The sequence below is a fragment of the Meleagris gallopavo genome, chromosome 2 (assembly GCF_000146605.3).
Source record: "Meleagris gallopavo isolate NT-WF06-2002-E0010 breed Aviagen turkey brand Nicholas breeding stock chromosome 2, Turkey_5.1, whole genome shotgun sequence".
NCBI classification, from domain to species: domain Eukaryota; kingdom Metazoa; phylum Chordata; class Aves; order Galliformes; family Phasianidae; genus Meleagris; species Meleagris gallopavo.
In genome coordinates this window covers 49,517,656-49,530,169 of record NC_015012.2, presented here as the reverse complement: position 1 = coordinate 49,530,169, position 12,514 = coordinate 49,517,656, and the positions used below count along the sequence as shown (strand labels likewise).

General features: G+C 36.3%; 1 protein-coding gene across 1 annotated transcript in view; it reads left to right on the top strand.

Annotated features, from left to right (window-relative positions):
- The window catches only part of NOX3 (NADPH oxidase 3), a 40,646-nt gene that overhangs the window by 26,545 nt on the left and 1,587 nt on the right, over positions 1-12,514 (top strand). The window contains exons 11-13 of the mRNA XM_003204134.4: positions 5,430-5,576; positions 6,582-6,706; positions 8,970-9,121. Of these exons, the coding sequence (XP_003204182.1) occupies positions 5,430-5,576; positions 6,582-6,706; positions 8,970-9,096 (399 nt within the window). The 3' untranslated portion in view covers positions 9,097-9,121. The remainder of the gene's footprint in view (positions 1-5,429; positions 5,577-6,581; positions 6,707-8,969; positions 9,122-12,514) is intronic.

The following is a 12,514-nucleotide window of genomic DNA, read 5'->3' as shown; positions in this document are numbered from 1 at the left end:
TGAACTAATATTTCTTAGTGTTGCCTATATACAGTTGAATTATAAATGCTCATAGCTTCCATGATGTCTGCAGCTGTATAATTTAAAAAAAAAAAAAACGAAAAACCAGCAAACTGAAAGGAATGCACATTTATCTGATTGATTCTTCACAATTAAATAGCCTTAGAGACTTCATTTCTCTATCTTTTTTTTTTTTTGTGATTAAGAAGGGAACTGCTGCTGAAAGTTTCTTCTGACTTTAGTTATGCACAAAATGATCTTTTCTTCATATTACTTATATGTTTTTTTGGACCAATTATTGTTGAAATCAATAAAATTCTACTGGTTCATCATATGCGGTTATTAGCAAATGTGCACTTTCTATTTTACTGAAAATAAGGACATTACAAAGAGTCTCACCAAAGACCCAACTAGCCCAATATCCTTTATTCAATATTGTCTGCTTATGAGCACCATGAGAAAAATCATGGGAGACATCAGACAGAAAAATCATATAGCGAAACTTCTTTAATGGACACTCTTCTGCCTTTGAGCAAGTACAGTAATGTCTTGATACAAGAGCTGCCTTGTTCTGTTTAATAACCCTTAATAGATTTTTTTTCCATGACCTTGTCTAATTGCTTTTTAAACCCATGTAGATCTTTGGCAACCACGGCATATTTTGGCAGTAAGTTCAACAACTGTCCAACTACTTAACCTCATCCATTTTCTTTAGACCTACCATCCCTGTCTGAGGTAACCTTCCACTTTGAGGTCCGCCCCAGACCATAGGTTTCTCAGCAAAATATTTTGGATTAAAGGCCTGAAAAGCTGGCCTATCTTAGCTGTCAAATGCAATCTGAGATATCTTTGAGCAGTTTAGTTTCTTGCTTCAAATTTAAGAGTAAGAATTTGAGCCTTTTCCTATATATATGTGAAAGGCCACAAGCTGCCACTGTAACTCCAAATCCTATGCCATGTTCTACGTGCCTCTGCTGTCATTGCTGTGCTTTAGCTGTAGTGGCCCTCTGGATGAATTCACGTGGCAGAGTGAGATCACTGAACTTTTTTGGTTTGCTACAGCCCATGAGAAGCATAGCATATTCAGGAGCAGGAGAGGTTTTGCAGGGAGGTGTCCAGCTGCAAGTGCAGGAGGCTTTTGCAGTTGAGCAAGAGCCAGGGATGAGGGTGCCTCTCTGGGCAGCCCTGACCTCATTGCCTTTTACACCTTATTGGTGAAAAATGGCTTTGTTCAGAGTCATAGCTCCCTTCTGTCTTCAGAGCAGAGGGAAACAGACAGATGATCATCAACAGGTAATTACTAAAGACTTTCTGCAATGTAGAAAATGATTTACAAAGTATAGTCTTTCAACTTACAGGAAAGAAGTATGAGAGCTCTTGTCTGCTGTACAAAATTCAGAATAGGGGAAAATAAATGATAAATATGTACATATTGCAAGGGAGTAGAGTACTGTAGAAATAAGCAACAATTCAAGCCCCTGCATTACAGATCTGATTAATAGCAATACTGCATCTAACTCAATTTGTGAAAAGAGCACTTGGAAAATTTAAGACAGTTTACTTGGGTAAGCCATCAGGCTGATGAATGTAGTTGATGTGGGTAGGGTGGGTAGAGACTAATGAAACATAAATCTGAAGCAGATTTTTAAGTATTCTAAGTAAATGCACAGTCAGTTAATATTATTGGGCTTACAATAAAAAAATACTAGATTCAGAATAATTGTTTAATTGTAGAAATGCACTGATGCTAGCTTTATTGTACAATTTTAATGAGGATGAATTTTATTGTGTGTTTATTGTATTTTAATTATACATGTTATATGCTGAGCTTTGCCATAAGTAGTCAGTGTAAAGAAAGGAAGACTCCTTCATAAACAGCATTTATTTTAGCTTATTATACTAGAAGTCCTTATTGATCTAAGATAAGAGGAGACCTTTTATCCATAGGCCAGCCTAATTCACTCTCTCTTTTCTTTCTAAGATTATAATCATGGTCAAAAATACTTCTTAGAATGACAATCTTTCTTCATTAGCTAATGTTCTCTACTGCTAACATGAAAACCTTAGAGGCAGTGCAATGGATACAGCTTCAGCAGAACTGCACCAGCGATGAATTTAAGGAATTTCTGCTGCTTCAAAAAAGTGATACCCTTTCTCAAGGGGACTGTGCTAGAGGCAGCTTGACCTAGTTCAGTCGAACTGGCTGCTACGGTGACAGCTAGGTTTGTAATCAGCTAAAATCACTTCTTCAAGCTCCATAATCTATTTTAGAAAATAGTTCTCCATTTTCAGGACCACGGTCATCAGCTCATCAGCTAGCTTTTCTTTCTCCTTCCCTGAATGTGCTTGGTGCTCAGCTCTGCCTACATGCTCCCAGTTGCTACCCTGAACACAATTAATTATTCCTTTAGGAGCATGTGCCTCCTTTCCACACACAAGTGCTATATACATATTTCTTTAGAATGAACTGCTAAAAATACTTTAGAAATAAGACGATCAAGTAGAGGCTGGGGGAAGACGTTTCTCACTACAAATCTACAGCCACAGTGTGATACAGACTGACAGCACTCAGTGGCCTCATTTCCAAGGTGCTAAAGATGTTGGACGAGCAGGGACTTTAAGATTTGAACACAAAAAACTAAATAAATATTAAGGCTACAAATTATATATTTCTGCTAATTTAAATAACGCTGTTGTTAATCACAAAAATAAAATGGTATGAAGTTAGCAGGCTGGCTTTTTCATCCTAACCTATGCTATTGTAAATCAGGAGCAATCCCCCGGCAAAGCGATTTTTTAAGTAAAACATTGAAATAGAATGGGAAAAAGCAAACAACTAAGATGATTCATACTAAAGTTCTGCAGACAATCCTATTTCTGGACTGTAGATATCTTGCTTAACCGTGACTGCTGTATCTTTTCCTCCTAGGTTCATACTTCGTTTATATTTCCTACAGAAATGACAGATGCACTCATATAGCATATTCAGATCTAAGAAACATCTCAATCACTGTTATGCTCTCTCAACAAATCTCCAGTGAAGCATAGTTTTACCACATTTTTCTTCCAGCACCTTACCAAAAGTCTGGCAAGTTGGTTTATAGAAACTTTGGGAAATATCCTTAAAACTTTCTGGTTTCTTTTCCAATTTTTGCACTTCTGACGCATCTAATATGAATCTTTGTCTCATTGATTCTATGGAAATGGGCTACAATTTCCAAATTTTCAGAACTCCCCAGAATGATTTTTCCTTGTGGACAGACCTTAAAGATTACCTTTTATATTGAGGTATAATAAAAGGCAGAGAAGCCTGGTGAGCACAAATAGAGAGGAGTTGAAGGAAGTTAAGGGATTTTGCAACAATATAAAATCATGGTTACAATAAAAATAGTGTCAACCATCCCTTCATTATAGTTTTATAGCTGACCTCCATGTCATTCCTTTATCATCTGGAACTGTGTATTTTTAAGCTTCCTTCATGCTTGTGAAGTATCCCTTTAGAGGCACTATTTAAATAATTACACTCAAAATTACATTGCCCACAGAGGCTAATTTTCTATGAGCTGATGAGATAACTGACAGTAGTCAGTCATTGTGTCCTTAGCAAAGAAACACACAGGGAAACAAGAGCTTTTTCCAACACTATTCCTGCTTCCTAAATTTCTCTATGCTACATATGCTTGTTTAGCAATTTTCCACATTGTTTTTGCCTTTTCCTTTTGCCATGATAACATAAAGACGCATACAACATCTTACATTCAGTCATGCTGCTCAGCCTCCAGATGGAGAAGCATTCATTTCCCCAAAGAAAAACTTTACATTAGTTTTATTGTCCTTAAACCCATAGTGGAAGTGTACATGAGAGGGAAGAACTTTTAGATCTTCAAGTTAGGCTTCACAGATTCTCTACTCAGTATATGTAAACCATGTTTTTTCACAAGATTGGACCTCAGATTTCTTAGAAGGACATAATAACCTTGGAGATATATGCAAAAAACTCTTGAATTGGAGAACTTACATTGCTTCCAGATGGTTTTCCCTGTGTGCATCTGTGCTTAGGATACTGGATGTTTGAATGTCTGGTACCCTCTGATCAAATAAAAAGAATGATGGATTGCATAGCAAAAGCTATAGAACCTGAGTAATAAGAATGATAATCAAATTTTTCTTGTAATTGTGGTGCATCTGAGCATCACAGTAGTGCCTAGCAGACTCCAGACACCATATATTGTTAATTAATTAAAAGATACTTTATATGCAGTTAAGATAATTGACCACAATAGATTACACATTTTCTGGAGAGGTCATAAATGTTCCTGGCCCACTTGAATATAAGTACTGAACAGAATATGGGTTTGGGGGAGTCTCATCTGATCCAGCTGAAGTTGACATGGCAAGAACTCTTGAAATAGAAAGACTCATACTCATATGAACGGCAACTGATCATCTGGTTTGAAAGATACGATTTCCTATGCAAGCATTTCCCTATACTAGGTTTCCAATAAATAAGAAACACTCTGCTTTGTTTGTGACTGTTAGTGCAATAAAGGAATGTACAGAAAAAAAAGCCACAGAAATTATTAAGGAATGGAAAAATTAGCTTCTTAGTAACAGATTCCAGGAATGTTTGGTATGCCAAAGAGAAGATTATAGGACAACTTGATTCCAGCTTCTAATTTTTGTCTGGGGAACAAAGCTTTAATAATAGATTCTCCACTCCAACATACAACATTAAAAAAATATCCACCATGTGGAAGATGAAGCTAGAGAAGTATGGATGAGAAAAACTATTTAAATTTTTCATAGACAAAAATTTAACCAATACAAAACTACATCATGGGACAGTAGTTCATTAGACCTCCTTGGCAACTTTAAAATTACAGCTTAATGTTTTTTTCTAGAAGTTATGAACTCCAATTTAAACCAAACATTCTTTACAAAAGCAACTAGGTATGTTCTCTAGGCTTTTTTATACAGTTTTTGACTTGAAGTATGTAACTAATATCTTTTGACTACATCTACTGTTAACCTGTGGCAAACAGAACAACAATTCCTTGCTTCAGTGCTAAATGAAATTGAAATTCCCTTTTCATTATAACTGAAAATCAATACAAAGTTCCAAAGGATAATCAAGTTATTTGCAAGAAATGCAGGACTAGGTATTCTATGTTAAATTAAGAAGTACTGGCAGGGGAAAATAGGAAACTTGTACACTGCCTATCTTTGCTAACACATGAATTCTCAATCTTGAAGATGAAAATAAAATTTTGTGAATGATAGAACCTCTATATCACTGAAAAGATGTGTTACTATGTGTTACTATTCATAGTGGAGAGTTGTACACAATGTGTTTAATGACTTGTGCTAATCATTAGGAAATTTCATTGACAGTTTTCTTCTTTCTAAATCTCTTTATTTTTATCTGACAGGTTTATTTTTACTGGATTTGCCGAGATCCATCCACATTTGAGTGGTTTGCTGATCTTCTGTTCCTTTTGGAAACAAAAATGATTGAAAAAGGGAAAAATGATTTCCTAAGTTATCACATATTTCTTACTGGCTGGGATGAAAGTCAGGTAATAATGAAACTCTTATTAGTCTGAGTTAACGTACCTTGCTTTTCCAGTATGGTAACATAAGGACCAGGAATAGCTGAATGAATGATGGATGAAGCAGAGAGACAAAGAACTGTAAATATAAAGACACCAGGCTGTTTCCCTCTCACATTTAGAAAAACAGGAACAAAGAAAACAAGCTGGTGATCCTTCCAGTCCAATATGTTGTCTTGTGTAGCCCTGGCTAGCAGGTGTTCCAAAAAAACAAAAGAGCAGAGAGCCTCTGGAATCTTGTGAAAGGACATTTTGTCCATATGTCTTTGGAACTTTCTTTAAACAGATTCTTGCATTTTTTTGCACTGAACTATAAAACATCAGAACATTTTATTATTATTGTTATTATTATTATTATTTACTATATTATATTTTATGTTTTTTGTGTATGCAGCTGTCAACATTTCGCCTCCCCCTTCAGCAAATATCAGGCCAAAAGTCACTTAGGCAGAAAACTGTTCTTGCTGAGATGGCTGAGTCTCTTCACTCATGTGCTCCATCAAGTTACCTCCTTCCCTTCACACCCTTTTGTCCTGTGAGCACTGCCTTATTATCCTGTGCTGTTCCTTATGTGATTCAGGAGAAATCTTAGAGCTATGCTGCTTGCCCACCTACATTGGTGCTGTTCCTGCTCCTGGAGCAACCTAGGGCTGTGGAGGGAGAGCACAATTTTGCAGTGGCTACTTCTCAGATCAAAGTAGGCCCAGGTACTAAAATCAGGTATTTGATCCCTACTCATATCAAACATTTAGTCTCAAGAAGCTGAATTCCTTTGAGGTCACAGGCAGCTTTTTACTTCTTTTGTATTTCTGCACTACTATCCTCCTCTCTTTCCTCACTGTCTTTTGATAATTATAGTTTTCTTTATTAATACTTCTGTCTTTCACTGAGAAGCAGTGCTATTGCTTTCTCCTATTACTTTGAATATTCGTTGTTGATTTTAAAATTATTACCTTGCAAATTTGCCTTTAGGCTACTCACATAGCCCTGCATTATGATGAGAAGATGGATGTAATTACTGGTTTGAGGCAGAAGACCTTTTATGGAAGGCCAAACTGGGACAATGAGTTCAAGCAGCTAGCTGAAAACCATCCTAGGTAAGGCAGGTTGGCTTCTAACCTTGTTAGGTAACTCGTCTCTCAGCATAAACAGTGGGAGGAGGGGAGGGCAAACCTTTCTAAATGACCCTTTTAAAATAATTTAGTTTTTTTGCTGTGTGGAAAGAAGATTTATGCTTAATGAAGCTTTTAATGAAGAAATCTCGGAAAGAGAATGCCAATAAAATCTAATTTTTGGACAAGAAAATCTAATATTTAGAAGTATTTCAATATCCTGGCCTTTGTCCAGATATAATTGAAACACACAATCCAATTACTGTTCTGCACAAAGGACAAAGTAGCATTAATTTCCCTTGAAGATGGTTATTAAAGAGATAAACTGTGATTTTTTTCTTATGATGTCAAGGATATGTTTTTTCACTGAACATATTTGGCTACTCTTGCAAGACTATGCTGTTCTGTTATTAGTTCATCTCTTCTGGCAAAGACAGTTCATTTGAACTTGGTGGATTCACTAGTGGCCTGAGAAAAGCTTCTTTGTTCCTAAAAGCCTTTGAAGCAAGAATGTGAAATATTTTGTGTTCGGTGGTAGAAGATTCCAGAATCCTTGGGACTCTTTATGATTTCCAAACATTTACCTGCTAAAGCAAAATAAAGGCTTGCACTTGAGAGACAGAGATACAAAAAGAAAAAGAAGAAAGAAAACTTTTTTTAAAGATGAAAAAGACTCAAGAAAAAGCTGAAAGGGAGGAGATCAAAGAGAATATAGTAAGCTACAAGAATACCATAAAATTGCAAAAATAACAGTAATAGAAAAACTATTTGATAGAGGTCAAAATAAATACAATCAGGAAATAAGGAAAGATTAAAAATAGAAAGAGGCCAAGGGTAGAAAACATGATTTTTGAAAGACCTTTTGTACAGGTTCTGCTGTAAAAACAGAGCTTTTAAAGTTATAGTTGAAACATAATCATTTTGTTACTTTTTTTAAGAACAGCTGACAAAAGTCTGTTTTTCTGATGCTCGGGGAAGGAGATAGCTATTAACTTTCCACACTGGATCTTGTGATATTTCCTTAGAAAGCCAGTGCTAAGTGGCAGAAAAATCCGTATTTGCTTCTGAACATAGATGTATGCATTACTTGTCAATTTTGACCTCTTAAAGAAAATGCTGCACTCCTTGTGTACACTGAATCACAAAAAGTATCCTACCTTTCCTTGCTCTGAGTTACAGAAGGCTCAAGAGTTTATACTGTGTGATAGAACAATTAGCTTGTATGCACCACCTATATTTTGAGTTCCTACATCTAAGTCCACCAAGTTTCCCATTGTACAACGGAGTCTTTTGCAGATTAGCAGGAGTATACCACTGCAAGTTGAACCTAATGTAGTCGAGAACTGGAGCTATATGGGTACTACTTTTGAGGACTATGGCTTTGGTACCAAAATCAGATCTACAGCCACTCCTTTAATGGAGCAAAACCTTTTGAAAATCACACTCACTTATCACTTACGTTGTGTCTAAGTAGATTCAGCTTCCCCCAGTAGCACAGCACGTGTGCATATCTGTTTCCACATATATATGTTTCAAAATAATATGTGCTGTATACTTATAAGCCAGTTCTTTAAAGCACTCTCCATCAAGGAATCATGTTTCCAGTTCTTTGTAACACACTTGTGCACTTATCAACAAAACTAGTTGTTACATTAGTCGTGTTCTTGTTGTTTTATGAGAACTGTTTACAATTTTTGTTTAAATCTGCCACTTAAAAAATTGTCCACAGACAGAAAAGTATTAAAATAAATAAATAAATACACAAATAAATAAATAAATAAATGCTACAAAGAAAGAAAAGCAGAAATATCCAACCAAAGAAATATGCAACAGCCGCAAAACAATGACTCAGAAATAGCTGAGAGATTTATGCATTTTTAGGGAAAGAGAGTATTAACTCATCAGGAGAAAAAGCATTCTAAATTTCCAGCCCAAACAGATGTTTGCTTTTCTCAATAAAAAGAGTATGACAATCAAAACCAAAGAACAATGATTTAAAATAATTTGTGACCTCTAATACAGCGATCCAAATAAATAAATCAATATGACATAATAAACACTGCAGTGTTACAATAATTATACTGTAGTACTTTGTGATGATAACACAAATTTCTTCAAGTGTATTTCTCAAAAAATCATTTCAAAAGAGTCATTTCAACTGATACAAAGCTCGAGGCTGTCAAAAGTTGCAGTTTATCCATTTTACTGTTTTTATGGAGGTTTTTTTTTGTTGTTATTGTGATTACAGCAATAGTATTGGAGTATTCTTCTGTGGACCCAAGAATCTCTCTAAGACCCTTCAAAAGATGTGCAGCTTATATTCAACAGTTGATCCAAGAGGAGTTCATTTTCACTACAATGAAGAAAGTTTCTAGATTGTACTTCTCAACTCTCTAATAGGTATTACCAAGTTATACCTTTTTCTTCACATTCTTCTGTACTCTATCCATTCTGTGCCATTTAGCTGTAAACTGAAGCAGCAACACTGACTTTAGTGGAAAAATACCAACCTAGGCCAACTAAAGAATTGGAACAATCCTTAGCATTTCCTTCAAAGAACTGAAGGGCCAATTTCTTATTGCTCAGTCAGTGATGCAGTGAATCCAACCACATCTGTTTGAAAACACATACAAATCACTAAACTTTGAAGAAAAAGGCAAGAGAAAAAAGGAAATGAAGAACTGTACCTCACTGTTGTGTGTGATCAAACTACTACTGCAGGCAATACTATCATTCCTGCTGTTTAAATCATGCCCAGCCATTCAAAGCATTTTCCTTCCTGGCGTTCTGATCTTGCACTTCTAGCCTCCAACTGCGCACACATCCACATCACCTTTTGTGTCATAGCAATACTGTTTAAATACACACTTTTCAATGAATTCCTTTTGACCTACCAAAGCAGGCAACATTTAAACATGCTGTTTCTGCAGCAGTACTGGCAGTGCATACCATAAGCTAATATTTTCTGAAGGTTAAGGAGATTGCAGAAATTTTGGCACTCAGCAAATGCATGTCCTGAGAGAGATAACTGGAACTGTGGAAAAAAGTTTCACATGTCCTTTAAATGCTACGCTGCTTCATGAGCACTGAAGTAAGGACTGCAGAAAGTTATAGAATCACAGGCATCACAGATTGGCTGGCGTGGAAAGGGACCTCTGGAGGTCACGTGGTCCTGGGTCATGTGTCCCTTCCTTCTTTCACTTCTTGTGCACTTTGGTTTTCTGGTGTTTTCTTTTTGTGTCATTCCTGGTTCATATGTGTGAAGTCCTGCAGAGTGCCTGTCTTAAATGGACCTTTAAACACTTTTGCCTACTAATCTTGATCAGCTCACAATTGGCTTCTCATCCACCCATCTAACCCTATGCAGGGCTACATGTATTCCTGCCATTCTCACTCATAAAGGGCAACTTTCCACCTCACCACAGCAGCCTGTCTTTCTCAAAAAGCCTGCAGCCATCCATTGCAGCTACACAGCCATATGTACTACCATACTATCTCAGGGGATGGGTTTGCTTCTGCCCTGTATTGCGCCTGTTAACACTGTCTCACACACTTTGCTTGTTGTCTGCGATTCCTCACTTGGCTATTGGTCAGCTGCTCTCACCCGTTTTTCCCATTTCAAAACTCTCCTCACAGGCTGCCCAGGGAGATGGTGGAGACACTCTCCCTGGATGTGTTCAAGAAATGTGTAGATGTGGTACTAAGGGACATGGTTTAGTGGGGAAATATTCATGACAGGTAGACAGTTATTCTGGATGATCTTGGAGGTCTTTTTCAACCTTGGTAATTCTATGACTCTACAATTCAGCACAGTTAAGCATGTAGAGCACCAAATTATTTTAGAATTGGGAGGAGACAATATTAAAAAATTCATGACTTATGTAAGCTAGAAAAACAAGAAATGTATTTCCTTACCTCACTCCCCCAGCACAGAAGTTAGAGAATCTATACTCAAGTCAGAATGAGGCATAATGGAGTTCACTAGGATCATGTAATGCATTTCTCCAGCCACACAAGAAAAGTGGAAGGTAGAAAACATCCTATGTATGTCAGCAGTTGAATAAGACAAATGACAACATTATATATGTACACATACACACACGGGAAATGCCCACAAGAGGGGACATGGCTGTATAGGCAAAAGAAACAATAAAAATTGCGTCACAGAGGATTACAATATTATTCTACATCTCTTCTATTAGGATATATAGTATGTGTGAACTGAGCTTGATACAGTCTTATTATTATTAAGTTTAGGGTAAGGCATCTTTATTTTAAATTGCTGAAGTTTTCTTAAATGCCTGCCTATATGAAATGATTAATGCGATGCATACTGTGTAGCAGTAGAGTGAGTGGAGAATTAGAGCCTCTGCCAGTTCACCTAGAGGCATTTATCTTTCATTTTTTTCCCTGGTGCCCGTGCTGAGCCTCAGGGTAAGCTGACACATTTTTTAATATAAATTAAGTTTCTTTTTTTGTGTGTGTTGAAAATCTTGAAGGAAATGAGAAATGTGTGTAGGCACCAATACCAGCTGCCATTGCATGAAAGAAAGAGGTGACAATTTCCTGCAGATTCTGAATGATTGTTTTAATGGGGTTGGATTGGACGTAACAAGTACAAAGATATCGTGCTGCCAGAAAAACAGGATCTGTTCTACCCCTAGCCTCATGCAACAAAATGCAACATTTAGCTTCTGGCTCAACATGGCATCTCTTCACTGCTTTGATTTATTCTCACTTTTGCAAATCACTGTGGCATGCTACAGGAGATGCATTTAGAGCCCTTGTTATAGTTCATTGAGTAGTATTGCTGTTATCTCCACCAGAGGAAAATTTCACTTGTGTCAGGACTGAGTGACCTAGAATAAAAGAAAAATAATAATAATAAAAAAAGAAATGGGGAGGTTTGTTGAACCAGGATGAAACTGCATTTAGATTGAGTGAAAATCTCTTTATTACAAATACAATTTAAATCCAAATGAAAACTAGGAAAATTTGGCTTCCTGCCTTGTTTTGAATAACACTGAATGCACAGCAGTGATGATAATATGAGTGCATGTGTAATGACTCTATTATTATGTTTATATATGGAAACATCATTCACTGTCATGGAAAATGAAAGATATCTTCATGGATTTCTCTGTTCAGCTTCTTCAGCAGGAAGTTTTCAGCACTTCTTAGGACAATATTAGTAAATAAAACATAGTCATAACAGCACACGTTTATCACATCCTGTGACAGAAAACTAATCATAGCCTTGTCTAAATCATAAATACGTAGATTAATTACTTCGGCTCTCACAATAGAAATAATGGTATTATAATAGCAAGAGTTGTGTTATGATAATTTAAGTTTATTTACTAGTAAGTGTAAGTTGAAATATATGGTTTTACATGTTTTGGGCTTCCCTCCTTTCTTCCTTCCCCCAAGTTATACATGTAGTCGAAATTAAGCAAGTTTGTGACTCAGTTTACAATGGAAGATAAAACAGGAACTACCACTTTCTACAGGATGTCCATCATATGGGACATGTATCATATCATTACAAAGATGTGCTTCTTTCCTGCTTTTAGATATAATAAAAGGGCTAAGAGGAAATGTTAACTGCAACAAAAAAGCAAATTTCAAATGTTTGAATACTCCTGATTAGCAGGAAATTTAAAAGAACTGCCTTAAAGATTGCTCAGCCACTCTGGAGAAGTAATAAACTAAGTGACATGGTGTCTTTGTTATCTTTTTTGGTCAATAATTTTAGTGTTGGTTGTTTTTCTTTTTTTCTCTCTCTCTTTTTTT